Source organism: Gadus macrocephalus, chromosome 22 (genome assembly GCF_031168955.1).
Source record: "Gadus macrocephalus chromosome 22, ASM3116895v1".
Taxonomy (NCBI): domain Eukaryota; kingdom Metazoa; phylum Chordata; class Actinopteri; order Gadiformes; family Gadidae; genus Gadus; species Gadus macrocephalus.
In genome coordinates, this window is record NC_082403.1 from 18,952,030 (window position 1) to 18,971,987 (window position 19,958).

The 19,958-nt window shown below is 44.3% G+C and overlaps 1 protein-coding gene across 4 annotated transcripts in view; it reads left to right on the forward strand.

Moving 5' to 3' along the window:
• Window positions 1-19,958, forward strand: part of LOC132450818 (serine/threonine-protein phosphatase 6 regulatory ankyrin repeat subunit A-like) — a 43,082-nt gene that overhangs the window by 10,738 nt on the left and 12,386 nt on the right. For 3 of the 4 annotated variants that reach the window (XR_009523925.1, XM_060042919.1, XM_060042920.1), the window contains exons 10-18: window positions 112-190; window positions 3,185-3,299; window positions 3,777-3,859; window positions 4,146-4,209; window positions 4,369-4,437; window positions 5,385-5,525; window positions 5,769-5,880; window positions 6,086-6,112; window positions 6,230-6,304. Coding sequence is in view for 3 of the 4 variants with exons in the window: in XM_060042919.1 (XP_059898902.1) it covers window positions 112-190; window positions 3,185-3,299; window positions 3,777-3,859; window positions 4,146-4,209; window positions 4,369-4,437; window positions 5,385-5,525; window positions 5,769-5,880; window positions 6,086-6,112; window positions 6,230-6,304 (765 nt within the window). In the remaining variant the exon portion in view is untranslated. Of the gene's footprint in view, window positions 1-111; window positions 191-3,184; window positions 3,300-3,776; window positions 3,860-4,145; window positions 4,210-4,368; window positions 4,438-5,384; window positions 5,526-5,768; window positions 5,881-6,085; window positions 6,113-6,229; window positions 6,305-7,885; window positions 8,260-19,958 lie in introns of those variants that run through there. The other variant, XM_060042921.1, reaches the window with a different exon arrangement.

Genomic DNA, 19,958 nt, shown 5'->3' on the forward strand with positions numbered 1-19,958 from the left:
ATTTCTGTTTCTCTTTACTCTTTCTTTCGGTATTTCTCTGTCTCTGTCTGTGTCTCTGTCACTGACTCCCCCTGTTTCTATCTAAGTCTCTCTACCTCTCTCTGCCTCCAGAGTAAAGACGGGAAGACTCCCCTCCACATGGCCGCTTCCCACGGCAGGTTCTCTCGTGCTCAGTCCCTTATTAAGAACGGTGAGACACACAAGGTGCTACTGGTGAACCCATCAAATGTGGAGGTCAACTGTGATCATTGCGAGAGGTCAACCTTGATCATTGTGAGAGGTCAACCGAGGTCAGTGTGAGAGGTCAACCGAGGTCAGTGTGAGAGGTCAACCAAGGTCAGTGTGAGAGGTCAACCGAGGTCAGGTGTACGGGCGAAGCCACTGTCAGCTATGCACCCGCTAGTCAGTCCCTAAAGTCCTAGCAAGTCCTACTTTGATTCAAACTAGCTGTTTAATAATTTCAGTTGCACCACCAATACGTGTAATGTCCAGCCTAGTAACAACTTCGTGATGCAAACTTTGAGCGTAGGCAGTTAGTTGTCTCCTCAACATTAGCACTCCCAAGTTGTATCGAATCAACAACAAGCTATTGTGTAAACGAGGGAGAGCATTAGAAGACCAGAGAGGAGGACATTGACTCGCATGAAAGTTGAAATCGTCTGTATGTTTTGTTGCACTCATGAACTCTAGAATAACTTTGTATTGCAATCACAAGTTAAACAGTAAAACCAGCCCAGTATCCTGTGTAGAGGCGTGCTGCTGGGATCTGTGTTCACTGAGCTACAATCCTAGCCTCCGACCCCCATAATTATACACAATTGTTACAGAATTTTCACACACAACCTCTTAGGGTTGGTGTAATTTGGTAACAGCAGGCCCAACAATTTGGGCCTACACACCGCCCAGGCCAGAACCAACGGCCAACTGCCTTTATCCGACCACTCCGTTGCCCCTCGTCTGACCTGTTCGGCAGAAAAGTTGCATTGTACACACCGCGAAGACTAATGCCAACTGTTGTGGTTAACTCTTGTCCGTTGTTAACCACTGTGTGGCTGAGCTTGAAAGTCTGACGCTTATACCAGATGTACTAAATCAAAAGAAATCCAGGTCCAGTGCGGTTTAAAGTTGAAAATTCCAATGGGTTTAATTAGACTCAATGAAAATACAAAACTCAAAAGTTCTTGCAGTTAGGTCAACATAAGGATTGCAAAGATAATCATGGGGTTCAGTTTGGTTCTCTGGCACAAGGTCAAAGACTGTGGCCACGTTTATACTTAGCAGGGTATTTATAGAAACAAATATTTCCCCCCCTCCGTTTTCAAAAATAACATTGTGCACACAACATCGTTTTCAAAAAAGTTGTCGTTTACATCAAAACTCATAATTACGCCGTTGGGACATTATAACTATGCCAAACCTATGGGCGGCAGTGTAGGGAGAAGGATAAAGCCATGCAAGCCAATCAGAATCCTCAGAATCAACAACAACGAATAACATGAGCGTCTTCCTGTAACAAACAAACTGTAAACATAGGGCGCTCATATGACGTTAAGCATTTCCTGGCGCATAATGTGACGTTTCAGAACCTAAAACCCCGTTTCTACCCGTTGACACGACGACACGTAACCGGCGTTTTCAGAAACTTTGGCCGGGGTTTTTAGAAATGATCGTTTTCTGTGACAAAAACTGGGTTTTCGTGTAAATGAGAGGCCAAACCGTGTGAAAATATCTGCGTTTTCCCTTCGTGTAAACGGGGCCTGTGTCTTCCTGCTCAAGCCCCTCCCCCCAGGTAGGGTCGCCCTTATATAGGCGTCAAGGTCACCCGCATGGTCCAGCCACTAGAGGGAGATGACTCAGAGAAACACAAGAATTACAAAATAAAATAAACTTTTCTCCTTCTTCATTCTGGCTCCTACACCAACTATACAATAGCGTGTGCTAGCAGCGCTCAACCAATCAGAGGCTCCGATCCTCAGACTCCAACACTCTCAGACTTTGCATGTTGAATCGGACAAGACACTGTGTGCGCGGTTCCGAAAGCTTCCAACACAGGAAACACACAAAACTGATTTGTTCCGAACTCGTCCGAGTCCCTCCAAACGGGGGAATGTGTGCCACACTAATGCCGCGTTTCCACTGCAGGGTGCGGTACGGTTCGCCTCAGTCCGGTAGGGAGGGGGCAGTGTAGCCCAGCTCAGTTCCGAGGTTGCGTTTCCACCGCCGACAGTACCCTTTATGGTTGGCCGGATGTCGATCGCCGCGGCAGCTACGTAAACATCGTGACATCATAGCATGTCGACACAGTGTAGCCTGCTCAATAAAAACAATGGAAAAGTTGTACGTTATTGTCGCGTTTTACATGCCCCGTTTTACGCAACATGTTCATTGTAAAGAATAATACCTCGAGGCTACTGTTTGTTTGTTTTTATCCCCACGTCACCCGGAAGTGACGATTCTGTCGACCAATCAACGGTGGGGGTGTGTAGGTCGAATTTTCCGGCACCCTTTCAGGCGTCTCAGTACCCCAACGGAGGAGTACTGAAGACGAGGGCAAAACGAGTACGGCTCAGTCCGGGTCACGCCCACATTTGGCGGTGGAAACGCAATCCGTACCGCACCTTTGCGAACCGAACCGTACCGCACCCTGCAGTGGAAACGCGCCATAAGGGCTACCTAATAACTAGTATTTGTGGTTCAACCAGTGTTCATTTAGTATGTCTAACTGACTTTAATAAACACTTACGTTCAAACTAGACTATGTTTTGTGCATTCTCAAAGCTGGTGCCAACTGGCCCGTACTCTTCCAGCTGTTAACTGTGTGTGTGTGTGTGTGTGTGTGTGTGTGTGTGTGTGTGTGTGTGTGTGTGTGTGTGTGTGTGTGTGTGTGTGTGTGTTGCAATGGAAGCAAGGTTATTTAGTCGCTAGGGTGTTCAACCTGACTCCAAGCCATATGGTTCATATGGGATCAGTCAGTCCGTTATGGTCAGGCCTTCCTGAGCAAGTTGGCTAACCCCCAATGCACTTTTTTGACAATAGTGCACCCCTGTGCACTACCGCTCTTTTGACATGCAAGGCGACAGCCAGCTTGTCAGGGACACATCAACACTCAGCTAGGAGGAGCCGGGGCTCTCCCTCTCTAGTCTCTTTGAGGCCTTCTAAATGGTGTCTTTGTGTGTGTGTCTAGGTGCGGAGCTTGACTTGGAAGACAAGAGCGGGAACTCTGCGGTCCACCTTGCCGCTCGCCACGGCCACCAGATGGTGGTCGCCGCCCTCATCGACCACGGCGCCGCCACCGCCAAGTCAGTTCACACACCGTGTTTCTCTCTTGCTCTCTCTCTCTGTCTCTCTGTCTCTCTCTCTCTCACTCTCGCTCTCTCGCTCTCTCGCGCTCTCTCTCTCTCTCTCTCTGACTCTCTCTCTCTCTGACTCTCTCTCTCTGACTCTCTCTCTAACTAACTCTGACTCTCTCTCTCTCTGTCTCTGACTCTCTCTCTCTGACTCTCTCTCTCTGACTCTCTCTCTCTGACTCTCTCTAACTAACTCTGACTCTCTGTCTCTGTCTCTCTCTCTCTCTCTCTCTCTCTCTCTCTCTCTCTCTCTCTCTCTCTGACTCTCTCTCTCTGACTCTCTCTCTAACTCACTCTGACTCTCTCTCTCTGCCTCTGTCTCCACATCTCTCTGTGTATCTGTCCCTGTAAAGGAGTGAAGGATTGTAGCACAGAAGCAGCCCTCTCTTGCCACTACCTCTAGCGGTGTGTTGTTTGTCTGTGTTTCAGGAGAGGATCTCATGGGATGTTTCCCCTGCACCTCGCCGCACTCAGCGGCTTCTCACACTGCTGCAGGAAGCTGCTCCCTTCAGGTCTCACGCAAGCACACCCAGACACAGACTGAGACAAAGGGATATAAACAGACATAGACATACACGCACGCATGCACCCGGTCGCACGCAGACACATACACACACATGCACACTTAATCTCGCATATAGCGACACTTGCATGCATTACACACTTGCATACAGACGCACATACTCGCATACAAAAATGCTCAAACACACACTTGCATACAGACACACACAAACAATGCTACACACAGTGTGGTGTGGAAACAATTGTGAATAAATCATCCTTGACATTTTTCTGCAGGCTTTGACATAGACACCCCGGATGACTTCGGAAGGACCTGTCTACATGCTGCTGCAGCAGGAGGGTCAGTCGCTGTAGCTCAACCCACCTGTCGGTCACTAAGACAGTTTTTATTCTATAAACATTATCCTTAACTTATTTATTTAGGTCTGTATCTTATCACTTAAACAATAAATTACAAATAATAACATAACACCATCTTCTTTCTGACCCCACCCTCTAGGAATGTGGAGTGTTTGAACCTGCTGTTGAACGCGGGAGCAGACTTCAACAGGAGGGACAACTTTGGCCGGTAAGCTCTGTCAACAATAGTATTATTGTTACGTGCATGTATGAGGGATGTACTGAAGTAAGGTGACACTACCTGTTTGGACATTTCATGATTTCTTACAAGCTCTGTGTGCGTTCAGATGGGTGGGGCTGTCGACCAATGCACAAATGGGAGGGCAGGAGGGCAAGTCGGAAAAGCCAGAGCAAATAAAACATAAGATTGCCGATTTCTTTTGTTCATCCTCCGACGACAATGCTACAGCCAGAATGGTCAACTTTAAGATTTCCGTCCTGGGTCGGAATGTTTGTTTTTGTTTTGGCCTGTATGTTGTGATTCACTGTTCTCAGAGCACCCAGGGTCACCAGGTTTTAAAGAAATTGTGAAAAAAAAAAAATGCAAGTAATCCACTGAGATTGTGGTAAACACAGGTGAGCCTTGGAGTTGCATTTGAAAGAAGGAGACGGCTTGGAGCCCAGAAGGATTTAAGATTGATGGCACATCAGCTGTTTTAATGAATTGCAAACGAATACATTAGACTTTTGGTGCACGTGTGAGAGGCTGAAGTCTAGGACTCGTCCGTGCTTGTTATTGTCAAAATATAATAATTGTGCTTCTCTCAAAATATAAGGCGTTTCTTCACTTCCCTTAACCTGGCAACCTGCGAGAGCATTGAGTCTGGGGAGGAGCCATCAGGTGCTGACCACTCGGTCCAATATTGTGAATTTGGACCGCAGTGCCCATTTTAAATACTTGCTGTCAATATAATATATTGTCTCGCCCCCAACACCAACCCCTATTTGTCTACAAGTACCATCCCTCCTACCTTTCCCTTTCCAGTTCCCCATGTAATGGACTGAAACACTTCCAACACTCAGAAGTAACCAGTCCCCAGACACTCCTTTTAGTTGCGTTCAACCTATCGGCCAATCACAACCTCAACCAGAACCTCTCTGTCCCGTCCCCCCCAGGACCCCGCTCCACTACGCTGCGGCCAACTGTAACTACCACTGTGTGTTCGCCCTGGTGGGCTCCGGGGCCAGCGTCAGAGAACTGGACAAGAGGGGCTGCAGCCCCCTGCACTACGCAGCCGCCGGAGACGCAGCCGGGAAGTCAGTACTGTGTGTGTGTGTGTGTGTGTGTGTGTGTGTGTGTGTGTGTGTGTGTGTGTGTGTGTGTGTGTGTGTGTGTGTGTGTGTGTGTGTGTGTGTGTGTGTGTGTGTGTGTGTGTGTGTGTGCTGAATTTCTACAATGGAATCTGCTCGTAACTGAAAAGTGCTTAAATTCTCTTTTTTCCCTCCAGTGCATGTCCTATCCCCACTGCTCGTTCTCCAATAGTATTCTGTGTGTGTCAGGTGCCTGGAGTACCTGTTGAGGAACGATGCGGACCCAGGTGTGCGAGACCACCACGGCTTCAGCCCTGTGCACTACGCCTCGGCCTACGGTCACACGCTGTGCCTGGAACTGGTGCGAGCTGCTCCACCAACACACTGCTTGCCTAAACTCCCAGTGTCACGTTGTAATTATAGTAATCAAGCGCATTACCAGTCGCAATGAACGCTCTTGTGTGTCGGTTCTAACCCTTACCCTAACCCTAACCACGTTGTAATTATAGTAATCAAGCGCGTTACCAGTCGCAATGATCGCTCTTTTGTGTCGCTTTCTGTTTCAGATCGCTAGTGAGACGCCCCTGGATGTGGTGAGTTTGGGCGGTTTTACAAGACAGTGAGCAAAAGGGCAACGTCGACACCCTCTGCTAGGAATGTAGTGAGTATTGCAGCCTGTTGTGCTGAGTGCGTTTCCCCTTCGGTTTCAGCTGATGGACACATCTGGACTGGAGCTGCTGAGTGATTCAGAGTGCAGCGCCCCCGTCAGCCCGCTGCACCTGGCCGTGAGTCCTGCACTGGTTCTTTCCCACCTCCCCGCTCTTCTCCACCTCCCTTTGTGTGTTTGATTCAGCTCATTCGACAGGTCGCTGTCGAATTCAACTTGATGAGGTCTAAGTTAGAAGGCACGACGTCAGTGTATCTCTGAGATGCATCTAGGGGTTTTTAGTTTTTTTGCACTACCCTCCACTCCACTTATTTTTTAGGAACTAGGTCATACCGTACGTGGATATTTTTGTATTTACTCAAATTTTGATTGTGCATGATTGTGTTTCTTGAAAGCCTAGATCTAAAGATCTAATGACTTAGGGCCCTATCTATGAAGGTATTATTGTAGCAAAAGTCTTTAGCACCTGTAACTGCAGATTTTGAATGCGTTCACTAAAGTCACATTCAATTTGAAGTCGTAAATATTTATTTTGCATGTGTACTCTACAAAGTCACAAATGTGTAACAGTAAATTTGAAGTCGTAAATGTTTTTTCTGCCATTGTAAACACAAAATAGCGTCTATGAGTTCACAAATCTGTGTTACAGGTGCACAAATCCTATCCTGTGCATTACAACTTCAAAGAGTTATACACTTGACACTTTTGCTACAATCGTTGCAGCCCAGTTGGTGCAAAACACATTCGCACACCCGTGTTTCAAAATCTGAGAACATGCCCAAAAGTGTGCATTCGTAAACCCAAATGTGAACTAATGCATCAGAAGTTGTGAAAAAATGTCCTCACAAATAAAATGATAGGCTACAGAATGCTATGTTGATTCAGCATTTTAATGAGCGAGCACAAGTCCATCGTTACAACTGCTCGAATCTGCTCCTGCAAGTCTCAGCTGTGGGTTTTTTCGCAGGTAGTTTTGCAACACGTCTAGGTGGTACATGTGTAGCAAAAGTAGTTTGTATCCGTAGATGCAAGCAGAGCGTCTGTGGGCGGGAGGACAAAATAGTTCTGCCCATAATTTCCTAATCCAATGAAAGTCGCCGGCAGGGGTGCATTTTTCAAATTACACTGGGACCCATCGCAGCCTTGGACCTTTAAAGATCGCAGCACACTCTTTGCGTGGGATACTTCCTTTCTGGAGAAGTGAAGAAGTCGTCCTACTGGACGGAGGTGGGTATCCTACATTATGTTAAATGAAATGACTTAGTTCAAGTGAATTCCCCCCAAAGTATTGCATTAACATGCTGCAAATGTCCTTCAATGTATTTTAATGGTCGCCATAACTTGTCTGTAAATGTCTTGGATGCGGCGCCGCCTGTGTGAAGTTGCCCCCCCCCCAATTATTCGAAAATAGTTTGAATGCCCCCAACCGCCCAAATGATTCGAAAATATGTGTCAAGTGCTGGTTTGTACCGGTAAAATTACAATTTGCTACGCGATCACCAGATAGCTAGGCTAGTAGTACTCATGCTTGTCCATTGAGCACTTGACATAGCCTCGGGAGTGTCGCCGCTGACGCATAGCCTTTGGCGCATGCAGGTGGCTTTCAAGGTGTGTCTACTATACTTGCTCGCTGAGCTAAATCTAAACCCTAACAAGTTTGTTTCGGTTCACTTTAGCTAATATACAACTTTTCCTGCAGGATTTACACATTCCTCACATCGACTGGGAGGACAGTGGCCTCATTCCGGATCCTAACTGTGGTGTCCATGTGCCCGAGAGTGACTACCCTCTCAGGCCTGAGGAACTTGCGGGACTTCATGCAGCAGTGGACCCACTGGCACCGTCCACATGCATGGGGGTGGACATATACATGGCTGCAGTGCAGTACATGCAAAGCTTAGGGTATATATATAAGATTATGTACCCTCATTTCATGAGTGATTCTCTGATCATTCAGCTCCCAGAGCTTTAGAGATGGGTGTTACAACATTGAAACGTCTTGTAATGTATAGAGAACATAGTTATGGCTTGTGAAAAACTTTATATTTGGATTAAAACGCATGAAAATATAAATGAATGGTCTTAATTAATTTTCTTTGGCAAGTGACCATGGTATAAGAGGGATAATGCCCTTCGAGGTGTCCAACATTAGTTCTGTCTGTTAATTCTTGTTCATTTGAATGGGAAAAAATGTTGACGGTCCAAATGTTAAGTCGACTGACCCTCGGGAACGAATAATCGAGTATTCTGACCCATCCCTACTCTCGATCAGAGTAATGTTGATAGGTTTGTGGAATGGTGTGACAAGATTGCAGTGGTGAAGTCTACTTTTTTGTAGTGGGTATACTGTGATGATTCCCTCCTTGCCTCTCCCACACCCGTCCTTTAAACACCACCATGAGTAATTGAGATTATTCAACACTCGATATTGTTATCAGTTTCTACGACAATAAACAGTCAAATTAAAATCCCCATTAGGCACTAGCATCAAATAAACTATAAAGCATTAATAAATAAATAACTGTTGACTATATATACACTACTACTGTATGTAACCGGCCTAGACTCAGTTATAATGTGCGAAGGAGACAATGGGCCTTTTTTAGCCTCTCAGGCGCTGAGGGCGCATGACCCATGCAAAATAAAACAAACTTCACATTACATTAGGGATATTTGGTGGAATACAAAAAAAAGTGCACAGCAGCGCAGGAATGAGTAGTATTTGGCAATATAACAATCACAATGACAGTCAACAATCAACGCAGCAAATATGACTCATTTTAACATGTGTGCAACAGCACTTGAATGAGTATTTCTGACTCAATAAATTAAGCCAAACCCAACCTCACTGGTGCCAAGGCACATTTCTAGACTTTGACTGAAGTCATCGTAGGTCTGGTAGTGTGATGGTACACGGAGTGTGCGGAAGCACGTGGATGCCTTTGGATAATTGTTGTTATCCACCACCTCCACCTTCATATCGGTCATTGGGATCTCCCAGCCCACCCAGAACTTGATGAGCGTTTTTAGCTTGTCCTGGGAGACTGCATGTTAAAAACAGAAGAATAAAACACAAATTCCTTTATAACTCATTGCATTATTTCAGTCATAATTTCTTCAATGGGGTCTGACTTTTTTGCTACACATTTAATTTAATGAGCATTACTTACTACCGTTTACATTATGTGTTCATAGAATTAAGTTATTAGCACTTAATACATCTGTAATGATTAAATAGTAATTGTAATTTTACATATGAGTAGGAAAATAAGAGTTATTACCTCGGGACTGCAGGTAGCCTCGGCCTCGGATGGGAACACTTGTGTGATGGCATCAGGTCTTGCTTCCCACAAGTCCAGAACATAGGTCTCATTCAGACCTTGCTTGATCTGCTTCAGCTGTTCTTTATTGAGACAGGTTATTTTTACCCAACTGATATGTTTTTAATAGTGTGAGAGAAACCGCAGGTTCAGATACTTTCCCTACATATTCAACAGTCTTCCAGAAGCATTAACTGCATTTAGGAGCATCTGACTTAGAATCACTGTTATGTTTTTCATGATGAACTGCTAACACACTCATAGAGGAAACAAATCCAGGCTCATATCAACATACAATACAGCACAGCGTGAAAATCCTGCTGGGCTCTGAAAAGATATATTATATTGGCAAACATTTGAAAAGTTTCTGCAACAGTTATAGGGGCTTTTCCATCTTGGTGTTCCTGGAAAGGCTTAAGGTTCGGTTATGCTCCTACAACCATGCACTAACCATGCACCAACCATGCATGCAAAGAGACTTACAGATACAGTATTAGGGGAACACTAAGACCTATGTAAAAGCACCCAAAAATCAACATGTCATAGGACCTTTAAATCTAGACTGGTAAATGTGGAGTTACTGCATCCTGAAGGAGATTATGCAGCAGCCAAGAGCGGTTGGTCTCTTTCAAAATTGAGTAGTCCATTTCCACAGCGAGTTTATTTATAACATCCCTCTGCTTCACAGATAGAGTTGTGAGGTTCCCATTGTTGCTCTCACAGACTTCATAAAGCTTGGACAGAAAAAGTATGAAGTCAGCAACATTTGATATCAACATATTACAAATTGGTCCCTGAAAGTTCAGTTTACTTCTCCAAACACACTCTGTATCAATTGAGATTGACAAGCAATCTAGCATTTGCCAGCACAGTAAAGAAATGACAAAAGTAAACCAATGTATTCATTGTGCACTCCCCTTTACTTACTGGTCCAATGGTTTCTCGAACATCAATGTCAGTTATGTCTTCAAGGGCAATGGTGGCCGTTTGTGGGGTGCCACCAGCCAGAACATGATACAATGTTGAAAAGTCTGGCCCAAACCAGTGTGCTATGCTTACAGAAATGGGTCCATTGTCCTTTGCTATCCCTGTATTTAGCCATTGGAAAGGATGGGTGGAACATTGACAATGTAGGGTAATTTTCAGATATCAACAAATGACTTTGTCTGTCTACGGCAATTAAAGGTCTCTAAAGGCATTAAATTCTATCTATATCAACCCTTAACTGCTTTTATTGTGAGTATGTGTTTTCAATGTAGTGCTCCAATTTTGTTGCATTTTAGATGCAATTACAATAAAACGCATTCCGATTCTGACTGTACCTTGTAATTTGGCCTGATAAGGTCTTGCCCAGTCAATGTTTGGGGTCTGGTGTAAGAAAATGGAAGAAATTGATTCATAGCAATTCTACATTGGGGTAAATCATATTTACTGTAACTGTAAAATGTAGAAAAAAACGACTCCACTCCTTCAGCTCTGTCCTGCACTCCTTCAAGTCTGCCCTGGATTTGAGGCTGGGTAGAGCATGAAGGCATTGGCCTTATCATGTAGAGATAAATGTTGTTTTTCTAAGTATTCAAAGTATTAAAATATGGTGGGTAGCGTGTTTTGTTTATATGTAATACTTGAGATGCTACGCAGATTCTCTAAATCTTTTCTGACAATTTTAATCTATTCACTTTACAGCTACATGACACTTGACACTAAAAGCTAGGATATCGATTAGGTATTAAGAAACGTGGAATGTCAATGATATCGAATCCTAATTTTCTTGTGTTGTTACATTTGTAGGAAACATGCAACCGCATAAAACCCAAAATAAACAACCCAACAAGAGACACAGAAATACAGTAAAATTTGCAATTACATGGGCAAAGCCATACACTGAATCATGACATTTCTCGTACTCCAGCCTTCAATACCTTTTATCACACCATGCTGCATGAGTAGGCAAGTAGTCAACAGCAAAGTCCTCCCCACAAATTTGACATGACTGCTAAGAGAGGGTCAAAAATAACTGTATGATTAAACAAAAATAATGTTGCCAGCAATGCTGATGTTTTTTAATCAAACAACGATTTGTATTATTTTCCTGAATTGTATTATTATGTATGAAACTAAAACATCAGTGGAAGCTTACTATGGCAATGACGTCATCATTTACGTCTTTGGCGGCTGCTGTGTCTTCGGCGTCGTCTTCGTCATCGTCATAAATAAGGTTGGGCTCATCTTTCTGAAACAATAAAAAAGTAAAAGGACTTTGCACCATAGTGTAACGCGGAATACATCACAAAAACACACAAAAAAAAGACTTGCATTGCATAATTTGATATGGTGGGGAAGGAATCTGTGTGCTTTGGAATCTTATGGAATTCCACAGCAGTATGTGCCAATGGTTTCAGATCCAGGCTCTCCTAGAGCGGTACTATAAAACATACTCTCCGCTGTTGGATGATGTTTTTAGGATCTTCCCCGTGTACCCCTGTGTCCCCTGGGGTAGGGATATAATTTTACTCTTGCCACTGCCACCTTGACAAAATAGAATATAATTTTTCAAACCACTTTGTAAGGGGGACTGATTGACAGGGTACAACAGAACATTACTGGTTGGTGAATTACACAAAAAAACAACGTTAAAAATAAGCAGCGTGAGGGCCTGAAAAAGACTTTACAGGACAGGAATAGTACAAGGCAGCTAATGATTAATTTGTGGCGGTCTAACTGAATGTTTGAAAAATAATAAATAATTACTCGTCGGCCACAACAGTAACCTTAAGCCAGCAGTATGCTCATCTGACAACTGTTGCGCATTCACACGAATTCCAAAATGTATGCGTGGTAATCCCAGAGCATACATTCCGCGATACAACCAAAACAAGAAGATGAAACTTTACAGAATATGTCTTTAGAAATATATTTGTTTTGTAGTTTCCAGAAACACATGCTTCACCACCAGAAACATTAAACTTCATTAAAACATTTGGTTACACTTCACTTGAAGGTACTTACATAAGGGTGCCATGATACTGTCTTAACTATTACATAACATCGTTCATGAACATCTAATACACTTTATCAATACTTATAACGGATGGATAACAAAAACAAATAACACTTAATGACAACAGTCATAATACTAATCAAGTGTATTTGATGTTCATGACAGTGTCATGCCATGTGCTTTCACTTTGAATAAAGTTCCACGGTGAAAACCAAAGGATTTCTTGCCAGGCGATATGAAAGATGTGAATCAGAAGCATTTACATTTACATTTAGGGCATTTAGCAGACGCTTTTATCCAAAGCGACTTACAATAAGTACATTTGTCATAAGAAGTGCATCAATATATCGCTATTGGTACAGAAAGGATGTTCATAGAACCAAGTGCAAGTACCACGATCGCTAGGTCAATCAATTCCCCGTGTTACAGCCATGATAGCAGCTACTGCAGTTGCTACACAGTTAAGTACTACAATACAATACAGTACAATGTACAATGGTGGTCAGAAGTGGGAAGGTGGCTATGCAGAGTCGAGGTGGACTCTGAACAGGTGAGTCTTGAGTCTTTTTCGGAAGATAGTGAGCGACTCTGCGGTCCTGAGGGCGGCAGGGAGCTCGTTCCACCACTGAGGTCCCAAAACCGAGAAAAGTTGTGACTTTGCTGAACGGCCTTTGCTAGCTCTTAGCGATGGTGGTTCCAGACGTCCAGCTGAGGTAGTTCAGCGGAGGGATCGAGCTGGGGTGTGTGGCTTTAGCAATGCTTGGAGGTAGGCAGGGGCAGTTCCATCGACTGCCTTGTATGCCAGTACCATCGTCTTAAATTTGATGCGAGCTACTACAGGGAGCCAGTGGAGGTCCCGGAAGAGGGGGGTCACATGGGAGAACTTCGGTAGGTTGAACACGAGGCGCGCTGCCGCATTCTGGATGCGCTGCAAAGGTTTAATCGCAGAGGCAGGAAGTCCAGCCAGGAGTGAGTTGCAGTAGTCGAGACGGGAGATGACCAGTGATTGGACAAGAAGCTGAGCTGCTTCCCTTGTGAGGAAGGGCCGGATTCTGCGGATGTTGTAAAGTGCAAATCTGCAGGATCGGGCAACCGCAGTGATGTTTGCAGTGCAGGATAATTGATTGTCCAGTACCACCCCGAGGTTTCTGGCAGTTGGAGAGGGAGATACAGTGATGTTCTCGACGGTGACCAGTAAGTCCATGTGTGGGCAGTCTTTCCCTGGGATTAGGAGGAGCTCGGTTTTGTTGAGGTTAAGCCTCAGGTGATGGGCAGTTGTCCAGGTGCTGACGTCCGCCAGACATTCCGATATGCGTGTTGCAATCAGGGTTTTCTCAGATGAGGGGAAAGAGAGAAATAGCTGAGTGTCGTCAGCATAGCAATGATAGGAAAAGCCATGGGATGCAATTACCGAGCCCAGAGACCTGGTATAGAGGGAGAACAGAAGAGGCCCAAGTACAGAGCCTTGAGGGACACCAGTTTCAAGCGTGCAAGGTTTGGACAAGGAGCCATTCCATGTCACTTGATAGGTGCGGTTCGTCAGGTAGGATGTGAACCAGGAAAGAGCAGATTCAGCGATGCCAAGTTCGGCAAGAGTGGCAAGAAGGATCTGGTGGTTCACCGTGTCAAATGCTGCGGACAGGTCGAGGAGATTGAGGACCGATGAGAGGGACGAGGCTCTGGCAGCACGGAGGGACTCAGTCACCGCGAGGAGAGCCGTCTCGGTGGAGTGTGCCTTCTTGAAGCCTGACTGGTGAGGGTCAAGGAGGTTGTTAGATGAGAGATAGGAGGACAGTTGGTTAGCAACGGCACGTTCCAGTGTTTTAGACAGGAATGAAAGAAGAGATACCGGTCTGTAGTTCTGGATGTCGGTGGTATTAAGAGTTGTTTTTTTGAGGAGAGGCTTTATTCTGGTAGTCTTGAAAGACGCTGGAACAATGCCTGAAGTGAGGGAGGAATTGATAATTGATGTGAGAAATGGCAGAATGTCGCTTGAGACATCCTGGAGGAGAGAGGAGGGGATAGCGTCAAGGGGGCAGGTGGTGGCATGGTTAGATGTTATTATTCTGTTGACCTCGTCAGAGGTGAGAGGGATAAATTGGGTAAAGACAGAGGAGGGGATGGGAGGAGGGAGAATGGAGGCATGGATAAAAGAGGAGCTAATGTCCTTCACTTTCTGGGTAAAGTAGTTAACAAAGTCATCAGCAGTGAGGCAGGAAGGAGGTGGGGGTGAGGGAGGGTTGAGGAGGGACGAGAACAGGGAAAACAGTTTCCTGGGGTTTGAGGCAGAGGAGTTGATTTTGTTCCGGTAGAAGGCAGATTTGGTTGTTGACACACAAGAGGTGAAATCTGAAAGAAGGAAAAGATAGTGAGATAGATCATTAGGACAGTCTGATCTCTTCCATTTCCTCTCAGCTGCTCGCAGCTTTGTTCTACAAGACCGCAGAGGATGGGACAGCCAAGGCGGGGGCGGTGAGGATCACGCTGGTCTGGAGTGGAAGGGACAGAGGGAATCCAAGGAGAAGGAGAGGGAGGATAGCAGAGTGTCTGAAGATTCATCTGTAGATAGTTGAGAGAATCGTTCGATAGAAGGAAGCGAAGACAGAACAGTAGAGGCAAACGTAGAGGGAGAGAGGGATTTGAGGTTACGGCGAGTGGTGACAATGTGGGAACTAGAGAGGAGGGAGGGAGGGGATTTCAAGGGGAGAGAAAAATCAACAAAGTGATGGTCAGACACAGGGAGTGGGGTAACGGAGAGAGCAGAGGTGCCGCAGGACCTGGTGAATATTAGGTCAAGCTGGTTCCCGGCCCTGTGTGTGGGAGGAGAAGGGGTTAGTGTTAAGTCAAAGGTGGCGAAAAAGTTGGTTAGTTCAGGTGAGTGCAACTTCTCTGGCAGGATGTTGAAGTCGCCGAGGATAACGAGTGGGGTGCCATCCTCAGGAAAGCAGCTGAGGATGGCATCCATCTCGTCGTAGAAGTCACGGAGAGGACCTGGAGGACGGTAGATCACCACAATGGAGAGCTTGATAGGAATGGTGACCGTGACAGCATGGAGTTCAAATGCAGATCTGGCCAAGTATTCTAGTGGAAGGACCTGGTAGGACCACATGGGCGAGATGAGGAGTCCGGTCCCCCCTCCTCGCCCGGATGGTCTAGGGGTGTGTGAGAATGAGAAGACGGTGGAGAGGACAGCAGGAGTAGCAGAGTTCTCTGGAGTGATCCAGGTCTCTGTCAGGGCCAGGAAGTGAAGGGTCATGAGGGACGCGTAGGCTGAAATCGAGTCCGCCTTCTTGACCGCCGACTGGCAGTTCCAGAGTCCTCCCATGACCTCTAGATCAGTGTAAGCACGGGTAGAAGCATTGTAAATCAGAACCCTTGCCAGTGAAAGCAGTACATTAGAATGTTGAAAGATTGGAAGTGTCTCTTGTATGGAGTGCCTCGTCACCTCGTCGGAAATGATTGGCGGAGCTATTTTGTCCCGCCCACGGATGCTCTGCTTTTAGGCTTCTACGGATACGAATCACTTTTGCTACACATTTACCACCAAGACGTGTTGCAAAACTATCTGCAAAAAACCCCACTGCTGAGACTTGCAGGAGCAGATTCGAGCAGTTGTAACGATGGACTTGCGCTCACTCATTTAAATGCTGAATCCACATAGCGTTATATATCATTTTATTTGTGAGGACATTTTTCAAAGATGTACAACTTCTGATGCATTAGTTCACATTTTGGTTTACGAATGCACACATTTTGGGCATGTTCTCAGATGATGAAACACGGGTGTGCAAATGTGTTTTGCACCAACTGCACTGCAATGATTGTAGCAAAAGTGTCAAGTGCATGACTCTTTGAAGTTGTGATGCACAGGATAGGATTTGTACACCTGTAACACAGACTTGTGAACTCGTAGACCCTATTTTGTGTTTACAATGGTAGAAAATATATTTACGACTTCAAATGTACTGTTACACATTTGTGACTTTAGAGTACACATGCAAAATAAAGCATGTGTGTTATCAAAATCGGAGGAATAACACACGCTGCTCCTTTACTTAGAAAGGAGTCAGCTGAGGTGGTTCGGGCATCTGGTAAGGATGCCCACTGGGCGCCTTCCTTGGGAGGTGTTTCAGGCACGTCCAGTGGGGAGGAGACCTCGGGGAAGACCCAGGACTAGGTGGAGAGATTATATCTCAACACTGGCCTGGGAACGCCTCGGGATCCCCCCGTCAGAGCTGGTCAATGTGGCCCGGGAAAGGGAAGTCTGGGGCCCCCTGCTTGAGCTGCTCCCCCCGCGACCCGACCCCGGATAAGCGGATGACGATGAGGATGCAAAATAAATATTTAAAACAAAACAAATCAAATTTACTGTGACTTTAGTGAATTTAAAATCTGCAGTTACAGGTGCTAAAGACTTTTGCTACAATAACACCTTCATACCTATATCTTGCATCCAGTGCAATTTACTTTCTACACCGACGCATGTGTCGTTGCTAGTTTGCAACTGGAGCGGAGCGGTTTTTTTCCCTCCACAGGCACGCCTTGCTAAATTAGGGAATGATCTTGCGCCCCAAGGGGCGGTTCAGCGAAAGGAGGAGTTCTGGCGCAAACGTTCCCTGGTGCTTTTTTGTAGTTTCAGAAAACAATTCCGCCACAAATCAGGAAATACCTGGTTTAAAGTCAGAGGTGTGTTGTTCAGATGCTATTTTTAAGGGTGCATGCATAATGTTGCTTGTGCACCTCGCGCATACACTTTGCTTCTCTCATCTACCTAGCCACAAATTCTTGGTAAATTATTTGGGAAAGAACAGCTGATACAGCGGTAATAAGTTGTACTTTTAAATCAATGCATCTGCAAACACCGTACAGCAACACATATTTTCTTGACACAGACATCGTGTGCAAGCCCATAACTTTAAGGATTGATGAGTATTTGATCGTGAGAAAACATTGTTTTACCGCGAGTGAGTGTTAAAAAGAATGAATGAATGCGGGCACGCGTGTGTGTATGTGTAAAATAATTGATGAATGCGGGCACGCGTGTGTGCATCCATCTGTTTAACGAGTGCTGTCAAGCGAACAAAATATTTAATCGCGATTAATCACATCAATGTCATAGTTAACTCGCGATTAATCGCAAAACTTTTTCTATTCTAAATATCCCTTGATTTCGTGCTGCTAGCCTTTTAGTGAGATCAGAGAATTTTGAGAAGGACAGTAATAAAGTGTATTTGGTAAGATGGATATAAGAAGAGAGACCCACAGTGAATTGAACCTGGTCAACTTGACATCGGGTAGGTGCATGACAGTGGGCCTACCGTAAAACTTCAATAGCTCAGGCATTTGTTTCAATCACTGAACTTTCTAACAAAACTCTTGCTCAGCAAAGATGGGAAATACTATAACATTTATTATTTAAACCAGTATGAATATTCCTACCGTACGAAGGCCTATACACATTACCAGGCTATTGAATAACTCCTACACACACACACACACACACACACACACACACACACACACACACACACACACACACACACACACACACACACACACACACACACACACACTGTCACAATGTCACAATGTCTCACACCCTCTCTATGACACACTGGCCCTGCAGAGGAGCACCTTCAGCAGGAGATTCCTCTCACCCAGATGCACCACAGAGCGCCACAGGAAATCTTTCCTGCCTGTGGCCATTAAACTTTACAACACCTCCCTTAGAATGTCAGACACCGTCCCTCTCTGTAATCTCTGACCTCAAACAAGGACTATAATTCTTGCACCTTTTGCACAATACTGTACAATTCTTTTTGTACAGTGCTGTCTTTTGTGTATGTATGTGTATTTATGTTGTATGTATATGTATGTATGTATGTATGTATGTATGTGTATATGTATGTGTATGTATGTATGTATGTATGTATGTGTATATATATGTATGTATGTATGTATGTGTGTATCTATATATATATGTTTGTATATATGGTGTTGTATATATATTTATATTATCCTTAAATTTGTTATTTGTATATTTTGTTTTTCTTAGGTTGTATCTTTTGTGCATGTATGTGTATTTATGTTGTATGTATATGTATGTATGTATGTATGTATATGTATGTATGTATATGTATGTATGTATATATGTATATGTATGTATGTATATATGTATATGTATGTATGTATGTATGTATGTATGTATATGTGTATGTATGTGTATATATATGTATATATATATGTGTATATGTGTGTGTGTATTTATGGATATGGATATATATATGTTATTTTTTATATTATATTTTATTCTTATTATTTATTTATTTATTTTATTTATTTGTGTATGTATATCTGGAGCTCGTGACAAAAATAATTTCCCTCTGGGATTATTAAAGTATTTATCTATCTATCTATCTATCTATCTATCTATCTATCTATCTATCTATCTATCTATCTACACACGCTGATTACTGCGGGATAACAATATTGCGTTTATAAAAGTTCCTTGCAGCGCCTTCCGGCAGCCTGAGCTGTGCGCCCGCAACCTCTCACTCACTCAACAGCTGCAACACTCAAAAACTGTCAACGTCGCAACCAAGTCGATTTCGTCTAGAGGGGAGTAACTGAGCGGCCCCTCCCGAAGTGGTACAGCCCAGGTGGGCCTTGAACTGCGATTGGTCGGAAAGACGTAACAGCTAAATACAACATTGAACTCTCGTGCAGGCTCGACAGAGTGACACACAAACCCACACACACTTTTAAGGAGTTTTTCACCCGCTCCGTATCCTTGCTTGCCTCAACAAGTTTGTGCGGAGTGCTTGTTGTTTTGTTTCTGGTGTAGCTAGAATCCAGTATGGTGTTGTAGTTTTTTCTAACGTGATTAGTTGTTGCTAGACAGCAGGTGAAAAAACTACAATGTTTGCCAAACCAAAAGAGCGTTAATCGTGCAATAAAAAAATGAACGCTGTTAAAATTTGTTTGCGTTAATGCCGTTAATAACACGTTCAACTGACAGCACTAGTTTAAACACACGCTAAACACAAACGCATAATACAGTCCATGGCAATGTATATTAACGGGGGGACACATGCATATTAGGAACACAAGTCGATAACGATAATGCATACAATACTGGTAAGAAACGATGTTTGTTAATGTATTGCGTATATCATTAAATACAACTGCAGTTACCGCATATCATATGTCTGTTATGTTTTCTTTGCCAAAATTTATTTGAGGACGTTGTGGAAGAAAACGCTATTCCATGTGTGAATTAGGCCATATTATTTGGCCATAAACTGAGCCATTTGAAGTTTAAAGTTCATGTGGTCATGCATCTTTCTCATCGGAGGCTGCAAATGCGCTGTCAAAATATCAACTTGTCAGATTCAAATGCGCTCATGGCTCTTAAAGGGGAGATGGCACTCTCATTGGTTTATTGCACATTA